A 21370-nucleotide genomic window follows, 5' to 3' on the forward strand; every position below is an offset into this window, starting at 1 on the left:
CAAGTGGACGGCTCCTCAGTAGAGGGCACTGGCTGGAGACTGCTCCAAAAGGCCTCCTGGAGCCTAGGGCTTTGGATCTGGTACTGGGGCCCCAGGTCAGAGTCTGGTCCAAGCGTCACCCCAGTCAGGGACAAGCTACAATAGCAGCCCTCCTGATGGCTGTGCTCTGGGGCTCCTCTCCCAGCTCTGATGGCTATCTCTTTGGTTTAGTTCTACAGAACCGTCCTCAGCAGTGCCAACATGTCCCGGCCCAGCAGCAGAGCCATTTACTGTAAGCTTCCTTCTCGAGCCCCTACCTCCATCCTTCTCCCCTCCCCTCCTATCTCCCTGAAGCCCTTGTCCTCCAGTCTCTCCCTCCCCACAACAACTCCCTCTCACTGGCTCAATTGCCCACTTCTCACTCTTTTGCCCTCCACTGCACACCCTTGCTTTACCTCTACAACCTCTCCTCCTCACCCCCACACACACCAACCCCCACAGTGCACCGGAAGGAGTACTCGCAGAACCTTGCCTCAGAGACCAGCTTCCTGCAGCACAGGGTGGAGGTGAGTACTCCAGGGGGTCCCAGATGGTTTCCCAACTCAAGCTAAGTTGTCCCATATGCCCGTTGTCCTGCCAAAAAATAGACATCTAAGACAGGTCCCTGCCATAGAAGCCATAGCCTGTCCGAGAACAACAAACCTAACGGAGCATCTGCTACTTGCCAGGAAGGGGAACGGGGACAGGTGGGGACTAGCAGAGCAGGGTGGGTTGAAGTTTGAGGCGGGCAGACGTCCTTTCTCCAGACAGGAAGAAGCAGCAGAGATATGTGCCAGGAGGCATCAGCTGTGGTACCTTCCCCTGAGCTGCCCCACCCCACCCACCTCCCTACCCACCCCCTACCACTCTAGTGCCAAGCCCAGGGAACTGCTCTTTGCCTAGGATCTGGCATGGCTGGAGGAAGGAATGTGTGAGATCAGCAGTACCTGTGAGGGAGAGAGAGGGCCCAAAAGGAGGCACTGCCAGAGAAGGGAGGTGGCTAGATCTGAGCTCCCAGGTGCATGTCAGCCACTTGGAGTCTGACTCTTCAGGAGGACGATGCTGGCGCTGGGAGATCTGGTTGCCTGAAGGGCTACCAATACCATGAGAAAAGCACAGGCTACAAGGGTGTGGCTAGGGCAGAGCACACACCTGATCAGGCTGACACATCAGATAGAAACCACTCCAGGCAGCATCCAATGTTAGGGCTCTAATGGAGCAGAATCAGGGAGGGACGCTGGGAGGTGGCCTGGAGTTTCCACAGGCAGCAGGGATAGGGCACCCCAGTCAGCTAGGGAGAGGCCAGGAGTACTCAGCTTCATGGCAGGGGTGGGGGGCTAGGCTGGGGTGGGGACCAGCTTAACTTAGGCTCAGCAGACAAGGGCAGAGAGAAGTCTTCAGGTTGACAGGGAGTTTGCTCATGATGTCAAGTTTCCCTGAACGTGCCGGAAGTATGAACAGCAGGAGTAGCTAGGAGGTATGCAGAGAACAGGGGTGGTGGGACCCAGGGGCAGGAGGCAGATTGCATATCCCCCAACAAGAAGCTGCAGGTAGAGGGTGGGGGGCAGGACCACCACTTGTGACATCAGCATTTGGCTGTGAGAAGGGAGGGATCTCTTAGGGGAGGTGAACCACGGCAAATACCCACAGGAAGAGGCAGCTTCACAGGGACTTGAGTGGAGAAAGCAGGGCTTGACCTTCTTTCTGAGCCCAAGAGAAGGGACTAGCACAAGTGGGAAAGGCATTCTAGGTATGGGGAACAGGGATACGAATGCTAAATTCAGGTCAGTGAAGAGGAAGAGCAGGCTGACATGGTGCGTGCCCAAAGGGAGCAAAGGGAATCAGAATTTTAAGGGCCCTACATCTCACCCAGAGGAGTTCAGACTTTATTTGCTGAGTGGTTAGAGTCCACATCCTCTACCACCTAGACCCCTCACTGGCCTGGACTGTTCTGGGCCATGACTGTCCTTCCTTCCTCCAGGGTCCTAAAAGACCCCCCCACAGCCCCTCAGACCTAGCCTGGGGGGTACTCTCTCCAGCCTGTCTACTTCTACAGTAGCCCTGACATTAGCCTTTGAAGGTTAATTATCTAGATAGCCTGGAATCTGCCCCCACAAGGAGGCCACAGAAGGTTCTCCTCCTGTGCTGCCTCCCCACCCCCGCCACCACCCCTAGTCTCCCCCTTCCAAATCCCCTCCCAGTCCTGGGCCTTGTCCTCTCCCCTCAGCACCTGATGACCTGTAAGCTGGGCACTCAAAGAGTCCAGGAGCCCAAGGATGCCCTGCAGAAGCTGCAGGAGATGGACGCGCAGGGCCGCGTGTGGAGCCAGGACTTGCTCCTGCAGGTCAGAGATGGCTGGCTCCAGCTGCTGGACATTGAGACCAAGGTCAGCCCTCTCACCAAACCAGCAACGGGTCACACCCACCCTGGGCGGTGCAAAAGCAAGCTCCAGGCACTTAAACTCTAACCTCCATACTTCAAATAGCAGTCATACCCCATCCATATACACATATGTACCCAGGCTTAGGTGGAGACTAGGGCAGAGGCACAGGGGTCAGGGTAGATGATACCTCAGTCCCAGGCCACCAAGAGGGCTGGGGTACCCCAGGTCAGGAGCTCCAGGAGCTAAGCCTGGCTCTCAGTGACCTCAATGCCAACCTCTCCGCCTGCCCCAGGAGGAGCTGGACTCTTACCACCTAGAAAGCATTCAGGCCATGGATGTTGCACTCAACACCTGCTCCTACGATGCCATCCTGTCCATCACAGTGCAGGAGTCAGGCCTGCCAGCCTCTAGCACTCTGCTCTTTCAGTGCCAGGAAGTGAAGGTAAGCAGCCATGGATGGGGTGGGAGACAGAGTAGGTGTAAGATCCAGAGAACACCTTCCCCCGCCCCACCCACACACAGCCTGCCTGACTGCTGCTTTCCCCAGGCAGAGAGACTAAAGGCCAGCCTGGAGAAGGCCCTGGAGGAAGAGCTAGAGCAAAGGTAGGCAGCCTCTGCCCCACCCCCACCTATAGAACCTCAGAGTTCAGACCTGGCTAGCCAGACCCTGGCCCCACATCTGAGGGATCCCAGGAGCCTGTGACAACCAACATGGAGCTGGAACTGGGGAGCAGCCAGGCTGGGGCCAGGGCATAGATGGGCATGGGGAAGGGGCTAAGGCTGGGCGCAAGGGGCACTAGAGACTGTCCCTGGAGATTGACATGGGGCCAGGGAGGGCCCAGAGGGTATCTCAGCCTAATAGGGTAGCACTAGTAGGTGGGTGGTCCGCTGGGTGGTGGGTGTGGAGATGGAGACCAGGAAACAGTGCGGGGTTCCTGGAGAAAGGTGGGGGCACTCCTGGGTCCTGGGCAGAAGTGGGGGGGGATCTCTGTCCCAAGAACCTTGTCAAAGATGTGTCCCCCACCATGTTCTCAGTAGACCCCGATTTGGAGCACTTCGCCCAGGCCAGGACAGATGGCGGGGCCCTCCTCTGGAAAGGCCACTGCCTCTAGACCAGGGGCCCCCTTCGGAGTGGGTACCCTCTCTGGACCGGGGGCTCCTTCCAGAGCAGCCCCATAGGGTGACACCAGAGCACAGTAAGTTTTTTTTTTGGGGGGGGAGCAGGTAGGAGGAGAAGGTTTAAATCAAAGATCAAAGAGGTTCTGAGTCCACAGTCCCCTTACATTGCAGGTAGGCCACCATCCCCAAAGCCCCTGTCTCGCCATCCCAGTGCCCAAGAACCAAGTACCTTCACTCTACCTCCTTCAAGGCAGTCCCCATCCCTCAGGGACCCAGAGAGGGATGAGGTAACTCAGACTGGGGCTTGCTGAGGCTTTCTGAGCCTGGGGGTCATGGTGGCCAGGGCAAGCTCTGGGCCAAGGAGGACCAAGGAAGCTTGGTTTGGCCCTGGGCTAGGCCTGAGGATGGGGCTTGGGGTGGGGTGGGGTGGAGAGCAGGGTTGGGAGTTCCAGGACTGTGCCTAGCTGCACTCAAGGCCATGAGCTGTTTGGGGCCCAGGAGGTGTTGAACCACATCCTAAACGACATCGAGCTGTTCGTGGGAAAGCTAAAGGAGGCCCAGGCAAAGACCAGCAGTAAGAAGAAGAGACTGTTGAAGAAAAAGAACAAGAATCAGGAAGGTGAGTGCTAGGGCCAGGGGGGAAGAGTAGGGAGCAGAGGAGGAATCTTGGGGTGGCCTGTGACCTATAGTCCTCTCCCACAGGGATACCAAAGGAACAGTACCTCGACTGCTTCCAGAAGATCAAGCACAGCCTGAACCTCCTGGTATATGGCTCCCTGCCCCACTTCCTCCTCTTTTCTCCCCCTCTGCTTCCCTAGTCCCATAGGCCATCCCAAGCCATTTCTTTCTCCAGATTTTTCTCCCCTGGAAGCTCCCCTCTCCACTCTTAGAAATTTTGGGGAGTGCCAAGCTCCCAAATAAACCCCAAAACAATTACTGGGGCACTGATGAAGGTGGGGGGGGGTAGTGACAGGCATTGCCCTGTGTCCCCAGGAGAAGCTGAGCAGCAGGTTGCAGGAACAGACTGCCCCTGAGCTCGTGCACATCGTCTTCCAAACTCTGGACTTTGTGAGTTGGGGAAGGACAGGGTAGTGGAAAGGGACAGACTGAAGTCAAGAAGAAACAGGGGGAGGAAGTGGGATGGGGTGAGAGCAGGGGCACGGGGGTATGGCAAGGGGCAGAGGGAGCCCTTGCTCACCCCAACACACCCTTCTCCTTGCCCCAAGACATCATCCCTGGTGTGTACAGCACGCCCTAGTAGACTAGATGGGCTAGGGTCAGAGCCAAGTATACAAGTCTCCAAAGGAGGCTGGAAGGGGCACCAGGCCTTAGCCAGAAGGGGTCACTTGCAGGAGGCAGCTTGGCATTTCCCACATGGGAAGCCAGGCATTCTGGGCCATTTACCACCCCTGTTGGGCCATTTACCACCCCTGTTTGGCCATGTGAGAGCCTAGGCTTCTTCACACCTCCCATCCCCCTGCCAGATCATAGCCAGCTGCCCTGATCCTGACCTAGCAGCCCAAGTGAACTCGCCACTCCTCAACCCCAAAACCATCGACCTGCTACAGTCCTGTCTGACCCCAGTGGAGAGTAACCTCTGGAAGGGGCTGGGTGTGGCCTGGACCACCACTTGGTGAGTGAAGACAAGGTCTGAACTGAATTGGGGGTGAGGGGCATGGGGTCAAAGAGCAGCATATCAGAGGTGGCCAGGCTCCACGTAGTCACAAACCAGTAATCTTTCAAAACAAATTGGGGGACTGTACATGGAGTTGCTGAATTTTTATTCTGCTAAGTGTGAAGAGTTAAAAAAAAAAAAAAAGACAACCACTTACTTTCACTGCCAAAAAGAAGGCATTATCTCAGGGAAGAAAACAGTCCCTTCCGAGAAAGAATAGTTGGCAATCTTCTTTCTAAAATATTTTCTCATTTTGTCAAGGAAAAATCGAAAATGTCTCAATCTAGCCCAGAATTTAAGAAGTAGTGACATAACAGAAACTGCAAATGTAACATCAATAAGACTTGGTAACTAATGGGCTAGTGAGTAAAGAGAGAGAGATATTCCAAGCCTGTGCAACTATGAGATGGGCAGTTGGACAAGGAGGCCAAACTGATGAGAGCCATGAGGAGGGGGGTAAAACTAGCCTGGATACGCTGAGATGAGGTGCCAGTGGAACCCCACAGAGACCTGTGGCCTGGCCCTCAAAAGAGGTCTGATGTGGCAAAGTGGATTTGAGAACAGTTAATATAGAAATGATAGTTGGAACCGCAGCCAGAGGTAAGGGTTTCCAACGATAGCTCCAGAATTCAATTCAGCAAGCACACTTTGCTGTATTCCATGAGAGAAGAGGGCAGGGCCTTCGGAAGCATCTTCATGTAGGTGGTTAAAAGAGAAAGAGTTAAGGAGGCAAAGAGAAATTTCAGAGAGTTAAAAGGAGAACCAAAAAAGCAGAGGCATGAAAGCTAACAGAGAAGAAGTTTTAAGAAAAACAGAGAAGACAACAGGGAAATAAGCCAGTTTATCTAATGAGCCTTTTGCTTAATGATCAGTTCTTTTCAATTCAGCCCCATTTACAGGATTTTTTCATTCAGTCCGTCTAAAGACATGAAATAATTTAATATAATTCATTTTTAATAAACTCTCTGGGTTCAATCATTAAAAGGAAATCAGTTATGGATTTTGGAGTTCCTATCTCTTTTTTTGTTTTTTTTATCTCATAAGTATTCAGTTGCCCAGAACACTGGGGAAGAACAGTAATTGTGTAAGCCCACCTTGGGGCACACCAACTGTCACAACTGTGCTGGCCTCACCAAGTCTGTGTGGCTAGCCCTGGCATCCATCTAGTGCTGGCAAGAAAAAAAAAAAAACAGAGGTTCTGCAATGGACACAAACAAAAGGGTCTATGGTAGACCTTCAAATACTGTCATTCAGCCACTTAAACATTGAGTAACATGTTGGATATTTCTGTGTCTCAAAATCCAGCCTTACTTCAAGAATTCAAGAATTTAGAAAAATAGTTCAGCAGATAAAAATTTTTGGAAGATAGCCCACAAAGGTACAAAACAACTCCATCATTCATAAAATGGTATATATTTGATAAATTCTTATTTTAAATATAAAATTAAATCAGATGTGCCCTTAGAAAGATGTTTTCTAATTTCCTAAAATAACAAGAAATGAATGAAATGAAAGACACAAATACAGAAGATAGAATAACTAAAGATAGGTTAAAAACCCTTAAAAGGATTGCATTTTAAGTAAATAACATTTAGGTGACTTGATTTTAGGCAGACTAACCCAAAGCTAAAACAACATTAAATGCTATGGTCATCCAGAAGGATAAAGACCATACATATAAGGCCATTGGATTTGGCAATCAGGAGATTATCAGTACTTTAGACAAACTAGCTTCAGCAGAGTGATGACAGAGGGTAAGTCAGGTTGCAAGGAATAATGAAAGAAGCAGTTGAGATATAAGCAGAGAATATAGACACATTCTCAAAGAACTTGGTAAACAGAAGGTATTAATAGAATGACAGCTAAAGGCACTAGTGACAGGGTCAAAAGAAGACCTGGGCATGTTTGTAGGCCAAAGAGAAGGAACCAATTAAAAAGATGCAGAAGAAGGAATAATTCATTTGTTCCCATTGAACAAACATTTATCAGTGCCTCCGATATGCCAGTCATTATACTAGGAATACAGCCCTCGAGGAGTTCAATATCATGAGAAATAGACAAGTGAGATTCATGTGCAGTATAGTTACAGAGTGAGGGAGCAATAATCCAAGTGAGTACCAAGTTCAGCAGCAGTACAGTAGAGGAAATATTCACCTCTGTCCCAGTGAGTCAGGGAAGGGTACTTCCTCAAGGAGGAGAATGGGCACTTCCCCAGCTGGCAAGACTGAGAATATTCCAAGCAGGGCAAGCCTGGAGGCCAGAAAGAACACAGCTTCCCAGGTCCTGTGCAATGGGGGAGGCTGAGTAGACAAGTAGCAGCACCCATCCTAGAGTCAACCAGAGCAGCTCTGCTTTGACCAGTCTCACCAGTTAGAGTTCCATCAACTATTCAGTCAGAAGAAAAGGTTCTGCAGCTGGGGGACTGAAAAAAGGTTAGAAAAAACACTGGACAAGATGATCCCCAAAGGGTAATCCAGCCGTAACCCTCTAATCCAAACCCTCCATCAGTGATAAGTGCCCAGTGTATTCTTATGGAGTTGATAATATCTCCCTGCCATGGGATGTGTTCATGCTTAACTGTTTGTCTCCTTTGTGGGTGTTCTGGGGCCTCTTATCTGTGCACATGGGCCGTGTTTCCCATTAGACAGGAGATCCCTAAGGCTAGGCCCTGGCATCTCTTCCCTCTCCACATCCCATAGCCTGGCACAGACTGGATATGGACTCAGCTTTGCTCTCCCCACAGGGCAGACTGGACAGGCCCAAAGCCCCTGCCCTATACACCCACCTTCTATGATGGCTGGCAGCCTCCAGAGCCCTCCTCCAATGAGGTAAGGGGAGCTTAACACAGAACTTTACCCAAAGCCCTGGTCTCCAGCTACCTTCTGCCTTCCCAGTCCAAACTGTGGTTGCATGACTACCAAGTGGGTGGGTAGAATCCCGTGGGTACCCATATCCGTATGGTGGAGTGGCAGGGAAGGGGATACAAGGCAGCTGTGTGTGAGCAGGTCTGTGGTTCAATACCCCAGCTTCCTACCACCATGCTGACTGACTCCTGCTCTTGCTTACTCTCTGTTCTACCCCTCACAGGCACCCCTAGGATACCAGGACTCCCTCAGGTATGCCCGAGGCTTAACAGGGACCACATGGTCCTGGGAGGAAGGCACAGGGCCAATCTTTTGAATCTCTGGATCTCTACATCTCAGAGACCCTCTGGGCTCTCTTTTAGCCAGACATGTACATGTACAAACACACCCCTCCCCTACATTGGGTGCAAAAGGCAGGGTTTTTTTTACCCTCATAGGCTGCAAAACCTTCCTTTTAACACTACCCACACACACCTCTGACTTCCCAAAGATCAGGTATAAAGTACTCAGCAGTGATCACAGCACAGATCAGATATGGAAAATTCTACTGCTTGAAGAGTCTTCATAAATCAGCAACACTTCAGACCCATCCTAACTGCTGGAATTCCCACCCCAAGCCCCACCTACCACTTCCACATTAAACTTTGTGGAAGCCCAAAAGTCATTACCAGACTCCAGGCGGGAGATAGCTGAGGCTCTCTGGGCTGGGATAGGGGCCTAATTTCTGAGGCTGTACTCTCCAGCCATGCTGGCTCTCTCTCTCTGGCGGGTGTGGGTGTCCTAGGTTAGGGAGTGTTTCACACTTTGCACAGGAGGAGACACAGAACCATGGCCTTCAGCCCACAGACCCCAACCTCCTACCCTCCAGCTCCAGACCTGCCAAGCAAGCCCTGCAAATGCAAGTCCTATATGAGTTTGAAGCTAGAAACCCACAGGAACTGACTGTGGTCCCTGGGGATGTGCTGGAGGTGAGCAATGGGTTGGAGGCTGGGAAAGGAAGTGGTGGTTGGTGGGAGCCACAGGCAGCCCGAGTGGGTGGCCCAGGTACAGGGCTGCCAGGGTAGGTGGCCTGGAGAAGCAGAAAGAAAGGGGAAAAGGCCTGGAGGGAGAAAGGATTGCGAGGGAGGGAGTGACCTGGCTGGACAGAGACCCAGGAATGACAGAGGAAGTGGTTCTTTGCAGGTTCTGGACAAGAGCAAGCGGTGGTGGCTGGTGAAGAACGGGATGGGACAGAGTGGCTACATTCCCAGCAACATCCTGGAGCCCCTACAATCAGGGGCCCATGGGAGCCAGGGCCAGTCACCCCCTCCGGTACTACCCAGCCCAGATTATAAAGCGAAGCTATAAATCCTGAGTCAGAGGTGGGCGGGTGGGCTTCAATAACAAGGGGAGGAGAGACCCCTGGCTTGGTTTAATCAACATTACTACATGCTTAGTGTGCTAAGCTTTATCATGCTGGACTCTCGGGCCAGCACAGAGAACAAGACAGGGCCCCTGTCAGACAAGCAAACCATGCAGTGAGAGAAGGGAGTTCAAAGAAGGGACCATGGTGATGGTGAGATGGGTGGCTGTGAGATTTGTTGGCCTCTGATCCCTGTTTTCCCCTGACTCTAGGCTCCAATGCTCCGACTTAGCTCAAAGCCTGAGGAGGTCACAGCCTGGCTGCAGGCAGAAAACTTCTCCCCTGTGTGAGTGCCCAGCCCCATGGGGTGTGGAGGATAATTTCTGTAAGGGGCTCAGATAATCACTAAGGAAACCTCAGAACATACTACCTGACCTACAGTGTACGTGACAGACCCACAGGTGATACCCAGCCCCAGAGCTGTCCCCGTTGAGTTAAAGAGATCAGAAAGGGGCAGGGGCTTGCCTATGCCTAGGTTAAGAGTGTTAAATGGGGAGCCCCTGGCATGGTGAAGGAAGCAAGGATCCAGGCAGTGAACTCAGGAAGGATGTAGGCTGCCAGGTCAGCCATCCCTCCCTCACCAGAAGGTTCTCTTTCAGGACATTTTCCCCTTCAAACCTGGGAATCCTGAAATTGGTTTAAGCCAAAGTGCTTGTCTTACTCCTTCACTTCCAGAAACCATATTTCATGAATTCTCTTATAATTTCAACCTGCAAACCCAAACTATGCCTTCTCTACCCAAATAGGCCCAGCGTCCTTCCACCCCACTGACCACTTCTACTGTTTTTGTTCACAGTACGGTGAGGACCCTTGGGTCCCTAATGGGGAACCAGCTCCTTCGTATGAGACCTGGGGAGCTACAGATGCTATGTCCACAGGACGCCCCCCGGGTCCAGGCACGGCTGGAGGCTGTCAGAAGGAAGTTAGGGGTGAGGACACCCTGGAGTTCTGACTCCCATTGGGAATATCTTATTATACTCCCTGGGTGAGAGTAAGGGTGCTGGGTGGACAAGCCAACAGGGCCCAACCCTGGGGTGGACCCGAGCGTGGCAGGTACAGGGCACAGGATGATCCCCAGGGACTTGACTTCATGCACTAAGTCTCAAGTGGCTTGAGTCTCCAAGCTTACCGTTGTCATGGGCTCTGGGGTGCTCACCTGGCACCAGCCTCATCCAAATCCTTTTATTTTCCCAGATGACTCCCTAGGCACCAGCTTAGCCACCTCCAAGACCAGGGCCCTCTCACAGGCAAGACGGCAGATCTGATATCCTTTACAGCCCCAAGAATTCCTCTTTCAAGTCGCCAGTTTTCAGCAAACCCCACACCCCTGCTCACACAGAGGATGAGCAGGCCAAGAGGTCGAGCCAAATGATGCTCTTTCTTGCTGTGTTGGGAGCCCTCCCCAGTTGCTACCTATTTATTGCATCTCTCTCCTAAGCCTGAAGCACTTGCCCCTAGGCTTGTCAGGACCCTGCTCAGTCTTTCTCCTCAATAAAAGCACATGGAAGTTTAGCACATGCCTCCCTTGCAGCTTCCTCTGGGCTTGATGGGGACAGGGCAGGGGGTGTCAAAGGCAGAGAGGCAAGAAGGGCTGGAACACTGGGCATGAAACGGCAGCAGCCCTATAGCCACCCCTGGGCCAGATTGTATGAATGTGAGTGGGAATTCCCACTGTCACCCGGAGCTGAGAGTCCGAATTTGAAATTATGGTCCAAGTTCTCCTCACTCTCTTTCTAAACAAGTTTCAAAATAAGGCTAGCTCACCGCCTGTATCCTTCTGGAGGCACAGCACTTCACAGGAGCCAAGAGCACCAGGGATGCCAGCTGCAGGTTCTGATCAGTCACACTGGTTTATGATTTGAAGCAGCAATAACACACCTCAAGTGCACCAGGCTCTACTTCGTAACTTCCTCTTTTAATGTAACTTTTGTCCCCTCCCCTCCTCCCCCCACCGGCCCCAGCTTGTCTCTTTAGTGACAGAGCATAAAGAACATGGGATTGGAAGTCAAAAGACCACCAGCTGGCTATATAAATTCTGACACAAATCAGTTTGCCTCTCTGGGTCTCTGTTTGCTCATCTGTTAGAGTTTGGAATCTCTGTGGCTTCTAATATTTTTTAGTCTAAGTGGCCTTTAAGTTTTAAATCTCAAAACTGTCATGGACCCCCTCACACACATAATAGTAGTTGTATTTTTATTTGGTCTACAGATGTGGCTTGATGTACTTACCAAGTGGAGTAACTTGACTGGACAAGATGCCCCCTTAAGTCTTTCTTAGCTGAATTTGTTTGTGACCCTAACCTTGTCTGAGCCACAGATCGCCCTATTTTTAGACTGCCTATGTCATTCCTTCAAGTTCCTGGCCCCCCAAAAAATCGCTTTTCTTAGCTGGTAACACGAACTAAGAAAGCAAAAATTTTCCCTCACAAAAGAAAAAAAAGGTGAGGCCCTTAGGGTCTGGCTTGCCAGGGGCAAAAGTTAACCAGCAAAGTTAATTTCTTGGGATAGAGGAAGGAGATATTAATTCATGGCTTTCTGGGGCTTCACAGAGCTGAAGGAGCCCTAGGAAGAGGGGGAAATCCTCCAGAACTAGGGCGGGGTGGGGGTGGGGAGGCTTTAGTTCAGGGGTCCCTGTATTACCCAGAAAACACAGAGGTGAGGTGAGGGGCTGTCTGGATATCTAAGTGCAGTAGAACTAGCACAAGTTATTAGACAGAGAGAGATTTGAACCCCAGACCATCTAAAGGAACTTGAGCTAAGAAAGATAACTCATCCAACCTCTCCAGGCCTCAGTTTCTTCTTCTATAAAATGGGCATAGTACTTACTTCAAAGAGTTGTTGTGAAGCTTAAATTAAAATAAATCTGCTGGCATATATGAAGCACCTAGACTTCCTGTTGTTGTTGTTGTTAGGTGCCATTGAGTCGGTTCCAACTCATAGTGACTCTACGTACAACAGAACAAAACACTGCCTGGACCTGCACTATCCTCACAATCATTGCTATATTTAAGCCCATCTTTGCAGCCACTGTGCCAATCCATCTCATTGAGGGTCTTCCCTTTTTTTGCTGACCCTCTACTTGACGAAGTGTGATGTCCTTCTTCAGGGATTGGTCCCTCCCAATAACATGTCCAAAGTACATAGGACAAAGTCTTGCCATCCTCGCTTCTAATGAGCATTCTGGTTGTACTTCTTCCAAGACAGATTTGTTCATTCTTCTGGCAGTCCATGGCATATGCAATACTCTTCACCAACACCATAATTCAAAGGCATAAATTCTTCTTCGGTCTTCCTTATTTGAAGTCCAGCTTTCTGTCCCTACCCACTTCCCCTGACACCCTTTTAACTCAGTACTCAAGTCACTCCTGAGCTTCACCCTTCAGCCAAAGATTAGAAAGGCCCCTAAAACAAGACTAAATGGGCATACCAGCCCAGGGGCAAGGACAAAGCAGGAGGGGACAGGAAAGCTAGTAATGGGGAGCCCAAGGTCGAGAAAAGGAGAGTGTTATGTTGCGGGGTTGGCAACCGATGTCAGAAAACATTATGTGTATCAATTGTTTAATGAGAAACTAATTTGCTCTGCAAACCTTCATCTAAAACACAATCAAAATAAATAAAGTCCAGCTTTTCCCATGCATGTGAGGTGACTGAAAATACCATGGCTTGGGTCAGGCGTGCCTTAGTCCTCAAAGTGACATCTTTGCTAGTCTAGTACCTAGACTAGTGCCTGGCATATGACAGGTGCTCAATAAATGTTGGCCTTATACCTCAAGTTAATTTGTGACTGGCCTTTTGTTACCTTAGGAGGAGAAACCCGGACATTATGCCTTTATGCTTTCTAGTGAAATTCCTTTTAAAAAGTCCCAATTTTTTTTTTAAGCTGGGCTAATGGGGAAATACAATTCCCCACACCCAAACCAGGGAACTGAAGACTCAGCCTCTGGGTGCCCCACACCCAAACCAGGGAACTAAAGACTCAGCCTCTGGGTACCCTAAATAGCCATGCTGTGAAGGCCAGAAACTCTTGAGTAGCTTCTGGATTCCTTCCTCTCCCACACCTCCACAGCCAACTGACAAATCCTGTCTCACAATGAAACTGTTGCAAATTTGTGCTCCTTTTCCGCCCTGGGGGGGGGGGGGGCCTGCTTAAATTCCGAAGCTAAATTCTTCCCAGGACTGCAGAGGTCTCCTAACAGATGTCTTGCTCTTATCAAGGTCACCACTACCCTGAATTGCTAAATTCAGCTGTTAATTCTCTGTCTTCATCTTACTTGAAGGATCAGCTACATTTAACACATTCATTCTCTCATTCAAACAACTTCATCTAGTTTCTAGAACACCACACTCTCCTGTTTCTCCTCCTACCTCACTGGCCATTCCTTTTCAGACTCCTTTGCTTATTCTTTCTCATATCCCCAATCTCCAAATGTTGAGGTGCCACAAGACCCAAAACCCTCAGATCTCATCTTTTCTGACTATGTATTCTCACTCCCACAGAGACCTCATCTAGTCTCATGGTTTTAAATGCTGTGTATTCAGCAATGACTTACTGTTTCCCTCTGCCTAGAGTTTTCTACCTCCCCAGCCCCAGTCTTGCACCCAAGCAGCCCCCAGGGCAATGGCTTGATCCCTTACTTCCTTCAGGTCTTAGCTTAAAGGCTAACTTCTCAGGGAAGCTTTTCATGAACACACTACATAAAAACACAAATCCTCTTCCTGGTGGGAACCCCCAACTCCCAGCCCAACACTCTATCCCTTTCTCCTATTTTACTTTTCTCCATTGCATATGAATGCCTATCAGCACCTAACCGACTATATGTTTACTTATTTACTTGTTTATTTCTGCCTCTCCCCATTAGAATTTAAGTATCCTGAGGACAGGGATTATGTCTTCTGTTGAGGTTCAGTTCATATCCCTAGCACCTAAAACAGTGCCTGCCCACAATAGGTATGTTAATAAACATTTGCTGAATGAATGAAATAAAAATGGCAGTGTCTTCCCTCTTCCATTCCGCTCTACACAAAGAGGCTAGATTAATTTCCCTGAAGCAGAGTCTGACAGTACATTCTCCTCAGCAAAGCATCCAATATGCACTGTCCAATACAGTGGCCACTAGCCACCTATGGCTACTGAGAACATGAAACATAGGTCCTCCGCACTGTGTTGTAAGTGTAAAATACGCTGCATTTTGAAGACTTACCACAAAACAAAGAATGTAATAATTTCATATTCATTACATGTTGAAATTATAATATTTTGAATAACTGTAAACCCATTGCCGTCAAGTTGATTCCAACTCTAGCGACCCTATAGGACAGAGTAGAACTGCTCCACAGAATTTCCAAGGAGCACCTGGTGGATTCGAACTGCTGGCCTTTTGGTTCGCAGCTGTAGTACTTCACCACTACACCACCAGGGTTTCCACTAACTTGGATATGTATTAAAATTAATTCACCTAATTGGTTTAAAAAAAAATTTTTTTTTGAATGACATATGGGATCTGTATTGTATTTCTATTGGGCAGCAGTGATCTAGAGATTTCCCAGTGACCAAAAACATCCAAACTCCACTCACTGGCATGCAAGGCCCTTCGCCGCAATCTGACCCCAATATGCTTCTCCAACTTTCTCTCGCCCTCCACCCCATCACAAACTCAGAAAGCAGTCCAAATCCACAACACTTGCTGTTCTTTCTACATGCACTTGTATTTCCCGCCTTCCAGCTTTTGCTCTGAGGTTCCTCTGGCCTGGAGCGCCTGTTCGTGTATTCCCAACGCCTAAGGTTGAAACGCCCGCCTCCTCCCTGACGTCGTCTCAGAACCAGCCTCTTTTCCAGCCACAAGAGAGCTTTCCCTCCACAGGACTTCGGTGAATCAAGTGTACCTGACAGTTTTATGGGTTTTGTAATTTATGGGTGTCCTATCACTCTCCCCGCCCCCCCCCCCCACACATCCCTAAGCGCGCGCCACAAACAGCGACTCCTTGGCAGTCACCCCGTCCCCACTGAGGACTCGGTAAATATGTGTGCCACGAAGCTCACACTCCTCGGGATAACCGGGTTCGCACTGCCTGCGCCACCGGCGCTCTTTTCCCGCCTGACTGACACCACTGATGTGAATGATGTGCGGCTCCCACCAGGGGCAAAAGCGACAGGCCGCAACCTCCGGCCTCCTCGGGCGCCCGGCTCGCTCCCCTCAGGACGTTGCGGGTGGGTCGCCCAACCCCGACCCCCACCGCGGCACAAACCGCGCAGGCGCGTGGGCCTCGGGGACGTCAACGGAGAGCGGAGTCGGGGCGGAGTCAGGACGCCCGCGTGGGTCCTGCCTGTTGCGTCGGGTATAAGCCTCGCTTGCTAGCTGTTTACCTTCAGTTCTCCAAGGCGCAGCATCAAGATGAGCTCTTTGTCTAGCTCGGCTGTGGTCTTGGGTTACTGGGATATTCGCGGGGTGAGTGCCCGCGCAACTGCTGACCCGCTCGGTCAGGGAGACGGACTTGGAGGTGGCCGGCTCTCCGCGTCAGCGGTCTCCGAGAGAAACGGCTTCTGGACGCCAGGGCATCCTCCTCGCCGCCAGGCTCGGCCAGCCCCAGCCGAACTCCCAGGCCATGGAGACAGATTTCTGCCCCAGCTAGGGGATCGCGGGAGCCCGTGGGAAGGAGCCGAGGGCCGCAAGCCGCGGGCCGGGCTTTGGCGGCCGCTTAACGACCCGCGGCCCCGGCAGATGCGGGGTCTGGGCGGCCCGGGGTCGGGGACGTCGGCGGGAGCGGGCGGGGGCCGGTGGGAGCGGCGAGGTGCGACCCCGGGCTGTCTCCCGCAGCTGGCGCACGCCATCCGCATGCTGCTGGAGTTCACGGATACGTCGTATGAGGAGAAGCGGTACACGTGTGGGGAAGGTAATGCCGCTCCGCGTGCCGGTGCGGAGCGCCGCGGCGGCGCCGATTTCTCGTTGCCCCGCGTAAAGCCACGTAGGCCGCCCAACTGTTCCTTTATTCTGGTGCCACCTGGGAGCAGAAAGGTCCTGTGTGAGGAGGGGCACAACCTTTACCTGGAATTAGGGATTCTTCCTCTGTGACGGTCCAACCCTGTGTTAACGCTTAACCCCAGAGACTAAATGGTTAAACTTCCTGGGCCTGGGAATCGTGAGGTGTGGGGGCTGGTTCATTTCTTTGGGTCTTTCCACGTACTCCTTAGGTGAGATATTAAGGAGGCTGAATGCTTCGTTCTCTCTTTTATAGCTCCTGACTATGATCGAAGCCAGTGGCTGGATGTGAAATTCAGGCTCGACCTGGACTTTCCTAATGTAAGTGACCTTCGAGGAAAGGGGGCAAAAGGAAAGGCGTTCAAGTATATCCTTGCTTCCTCCCTCTCTGGTCTGGAAGGATCTAGAATAAAATTCTTAATCTGGATAGAATGGGGTAGTGGTTGTTCAGTGGTAGAATTCTTGCTCTCCATGCAGGACACTAAGGAGCCCTGGTGGTGCAGTGGTTAAGTGCTCACCTGCTAACCAAAAGGTCAGTGGTTCCAACCCACCAGCTGCTCCGAAGGAGAAAGATAGACAGTGTGCTTAAGTAAAAATTAACAATCTCGGAAGCTCTATAGGGTATTTTTATTCTTCTAGGGTCGCTATGAGTTAGAATCAACTCAACAGCGAGGCGTTTACGGGTTTGGTTTAGTTATGCGTGTGTGTGTGCAGGACACCCGGGTTCAATTCCGGCCAGTGCACCTTATGTGCAGGCACCACCTGTCTGTCATTGGAGGCTTGCTTGCTGCTCTGATACAGAACAGATTTCAGCAGAGCGTCCAGTCTAAGACAGACTAAGAAGAAAGGTTTGGTGATCTACTTGCAAAGATCAGCCCATGAAAATCCTATGAGTCACCACGGTCCAATCCGCAACTGGACAGTGTTTTGTTCTGTTGTGCATAGGATCACCATGAGTCGGGCCAGCTAGATGGCAGCTAACAACAACAACCTTGATAGAATAAATAGAATTTAGGGGTCCATGAACTTGAACGAAGAATAAAAATTACATTTCCATTTTTACTAACCGCTAACTAAAATTTAGCATTTTCTTTTAACGTGACTATGGGTGATAAGCCCCGTTGGTTATTAGCTATGTATGCGACTTTGACTTCAGTAGAGATCAGGTATTTTTGTATCATACTACATTTATCACAGATATCTTAAATGTTATTTACACTGATCATTATTTTGGAATTATTGTAGTTATTAGATCTCGTTGTTTAATTCATTAATAAGCACATATTAATTTATTAAAATTTGAGGTTTTGTAATATTTTGATAATTCTGTAAATGTGTGTAACTTGCTTTAAGTATTTGAAAACATTATTCTGAGAAAGCGTTGCTGGTACATGTGTACACACGCGCGCACACAGATTAAGAACTCCTGTGTAGAATCAGGTGGAGACCCAATTGCTAACTTCTCCTGAGCTTCTTTCTCCTAACACAGCGTGTTATTTCTACTGTTCACTTCCCTGAAGCCTAATCTTTTCCAGTGGAAAGAGGTGAGGGGAGCAAAAGAGAGCCATGTCACTCACTTAATTTTCTTTCTTCCCAGCTGCCCTACCTCCTGGATGGGAAGAACAAGATCACCCAGAGCAATGCCATCTTGCGCTACATCGCTCGCAAGCACAACATGTGTGAGTATCGAAGGCTGGTGAGGGAGACCACGTCGTTTGTTCACTAGGGGTGGGTACAGCCAAGGTGAGTTCTTGTCGTTTGGCCCACAGGTGGTGAGACAGAAGAAGAGAAGATTCGAGTGGACATTATAGAGAACCAAGTAATGGATTTCCGCATGCAGCTTGCACGGATCTGCTACAGCCCTGACCATGTGAGTTTCCTTAACAGGTATCAACTGAATGCTGTATCAGGAAAAAAAAAGAGCATTCATTTCTGCCCCTGCCACCTTCTCAACAACCCAGGTTGGCAGTGAGAACAGGAAACAAAACCCTTGTTTTTGATTTGTTCTGTGTTGTATCTCTAGTGTTAGCCCCTTATCCTTTTCAAACTCTGGCTTCCCATCCTGCCACCCCCACCTGAAGGCAGTGAGAGGAAGGCACCTGGAGAAGGGGCTGCTAAGTGTCCACCACTGGACCCTTTCCTTGTCAGCTATGAAGAGATGACAGCTGTTGTTCTCCTTCTCTGTCTTCATTCTCTCCCAGGAAAAGTTGAAGCCTCAGTACTTAGAACAGCTACCTGGACAACTGAAACAATTCTCCTTGTTCTTGGGGAAATTCTCCTGGTTTGCAGGGGAGAAGGTAGGAAGAAGGGAAAGGAAAGGACATCTCTATCTCTGCAGCTGTTCATGAACTTTCCAGACCTCATCATCCTGTTGTTCTCCTTCTAGCTCACCTTTGTGGACTTTCTCACCTATGATGTCTTAGATCAGAACCGCATGTTTGAGCCCAAGTGCCTGGATGAGTTCCCAAATCTGAAGGCTTTCATGTGCCGTTTTGAGGTGAGGCTCCCTGCCCCTTTCTCTTACAAAAAAATTCCCAAGCTCTCCTGGGCCCTGAGGGACCTCAGCGTGGTAAATTGTTGCCCAACACGAGCTTTTGCCTGAAGGGACCAAGGGTGGGTCGCCTCTGAGCCTTTCAGTCTTGGTAAAGGCCTGATTCCTTCCACCACAAAGGCTCTGTCTACCAGAAATGGGAGTAAGTGGAGGCAGGCAGCATGTGAATGTTGTAGTTTTGGTCTGGTTCTGTTGGACGGGGTTCGGGTCTTTATCAAGTTTGGTGTGCATTCCTTTCAGGCTTTGGAGAAAATAGCTGCATACATGCAGTCTGACCGCTTCTTCAAGATGCCCATCAACAACAAGATGGCGCAGTGGGGCAACAAGAGGATATGCTGAGCGGGAGGCAGAGTCACACTGCTTGTCTTGTTCCATCTTGTCCCTAGGGGGCCTTGTTCTGTCTTCTCTATGCTTTTCAATAAATAGCACTTTGGCTGTTGGTGGTCCAGCTGGATTATTTTTGGGAGTAGAGGCACAAGGAGATTAAGGACATGTGGAGGGTTACCAGGATGTGAATGCGATCTTGGCCACCACTGCCATCCCCCTGCTCCCCAGCTGTGTTCAGGATTAGAGAGGCTCATGCCCAGTCTGGAGAGTGGGGACTAGAAATAAAGGTGGGGTTGAACAGTTGTAGAGAAGGAAGTATGTTAAATGGGACTGGAGGCCCTAGGGAAGGTCTGGTGAAGGTGTGTCAACTAAAACTCTGTGGTACTGGTGGTGGTGATGAATTGGAGTTCAGAAACAGACCCCTGTATATCTGAAAACATAGTATGACAAAGGTGGTGTTTCCAACTGGTAGACTAGCTAGTAAGAAGAGCCTGGACAATTGCTTTCCAGTTAAAAATAATGGAGCTCTACCTTACACCATTCACTGAAATTAATTCAGGTGGAATTAAACACAAAGCTGTAGGAGCATTAACAAAACCATAAGAATGTTTGTGATCACAAGGTAGGGGAACTTTCTCTAAATAGGACATCAAAAGAAGGTATAAATTGAACAGTATCAAAATCTAAAACGTCCCTATGGGAAAGCACAAATAAGCAAAGTTAAAAGACAGGTGACAGAGACAAAGGAGCAGTATAAAAATTAACAAAAATTGTTATCATTAAGGCAATTAAGTAGAATAATGGGAAAAAATCTACAAACAAATTATAGAACTAGAAATACGGGCCCACACTCCCCCCCTACAAAAAATGTGGAAAAAAAAGATGTTTAAATATAATCCAAGGAACTGCAGATTCCAACAGTGAGAACCCATTCTGTCAGATGAACCAAAAGCCAAACCTGTTGCCGTCGAGTCAATTTTGACTCAGATGAAGAGAAATCAGTATTACTTATAAAGTATTGGACAAGGTTTGGGAAAGCGATGCATTTCCTGCAGGGGAGCTTTTAAATTGTTACAGCCTTTGGATGACAGCTTGTCAATATCTTATAAAATTTAAATCACATCCTGTGACCTACCAACTGCATCCTGTAAATACCCATGTACCCAAAGGGGTATACTAAGGTGTTTATTGGGGTGTTGCTTTTCATAGCAAGTAAGTAAATGCTCAGTTGTGCTGTGGAATACCACATGGCAGTTAGAGATTGGAGTGTAGGCACTAACATGGGAAGATCTCCAAGACAGGGTTAAAATTTTAGAATTAGATTGGTATATACAATGTGATACCTTTTATGTTTTGAAAATGGCAGCCACACTGGTATTTTCTACAGTTTGATGTGTGTACATGAATGAATAGAGAAAGTTCTGAAAGATACCAAACTAAAAACAAGTGTGAGAGAGTGGAATTTAAAGGGGACATTGCAGATAAGGCTTGTGTGTTTTTTTTCCCCCTTTTCAACAAGGAGATGTATTTATGCGCTACTTGCGCAATAGACACTAATTTTAAGAAATGAAAGCAACATAAATTGACCCTGTAGAGATTGAGTTGACACCACTCTTCATTCATAGAGCAAACCTTTGAGTCTTTTGCCTTAGTGCCTTGGGGATGTGATTGCTGTCCCCTGTGAACCAGGAGCCAAGGATCTACCTAGTGAGAGACCAAAGCCAAACCCATTGCCATCAAGTCAATTCCAGCTCACAGCAATCCTATACGACAGAGTAGAACTGCCCCACAGAGTTTCCAAGGAGTGCCTGGTGGATTCAAACTGCTTTTAGTTAGCAGCCGCAGCACTTAACCACTACACCATCAGAAGAGACAGCGGGCAGGAACTGCCCGAAGGCCTGGTAAAGTCAGGGGGATTAGTACAGACACGAGATACTAAGTATGTAGTTCAACTGCCACCTTTAGCCACCCCTGCAAGTAGTACTTAGGTGTCCAGGCCAATATCTTAGGTATGGGAAGCCTAGGGCCTGGAGAGGTAGAGAGCTGAGAAGATTC

The 21370-nt window shown here is 49.5% G+C and overlaps 2 protein-coding genes across 2 annotated transcripts; both read left to right on the forward strand.

Annotated features, from left to right (window-relative positions):
- Positions 1 to 240: 240 nt before the first annotated feature.
- EPS8L3 (EPS8 like 3) lies at positions 241 to 10778 on the forward strand. Its single transcript, XM_049880142.1, has 18 exons — positions 241 to 271; positions 481 to 545; positions 2246 to 2404; positions 2694 to 2843; positions 2949 to 3004; positions 3440 to 3597; positions 3692 to 3807; positions 4019 to 4139; positions 4223 to 4284; positions 4514 to 4588; positions 5005 to 5153; positions 7939 to 8023; positions 8283 to 8311; positions 8913 to 9027; positions 9242 to 9370; positions 9674 to 9747; positions 10258 to 10390; positions 10656 to 10778. Exons 1-18 carry the CDS (start codon positions 241 to 243, stop codon positions 10665 to 10667), a joined length of 1719 nt encoding a protein of 572 aa, XP_049736099.1. The 3' UTR covers positions 10668 to 10778.
- Positions 10779 to 15762: 4984 nt separating this feature from the next.
- GSTM3 (glutathione S-transferase mu 3) lies at positions 15763 to 19427 on the forward strand. The gene is made up of 8 exons (XM_049880158.1): positions 15763 to 15906; positions 16276 to 16351; positions 16694 to 16758; positions 18035 to 18116; positions 18207 to 18307; positions 18639 to 18734; positions 18824 to 18934; positions 19229 to 19427. The coding sequence occupies exons 1-8, from the start codon at positions 15853 to 15855 to the stop codon at positions 19325 to 19327; spliced, it is 684 nt and encodes a 227-aa protein (XP_049736115.1). The 5' UTR covers positions 15763 to 15852; the 3' UTR covers positions 19328 to 19427.
- Positions 19428 to 21370: the final 1943 nt, after the last annotated feature.

This window comes from Elephas maximus, chromosome 3, assembly GCF_024166365.1.
Source record: "Elephas maximus indicus isolate mEleMax1 chromosome 3, mEleMax1 primary haplotype, whole genome shotgun sequence".
NCBI classification, from domain to species: Eukaryota; Metazoa; Chordata; class Mammalia; order Proboscidea; family Elephantidae; genus Elephas; species Elephas maximus.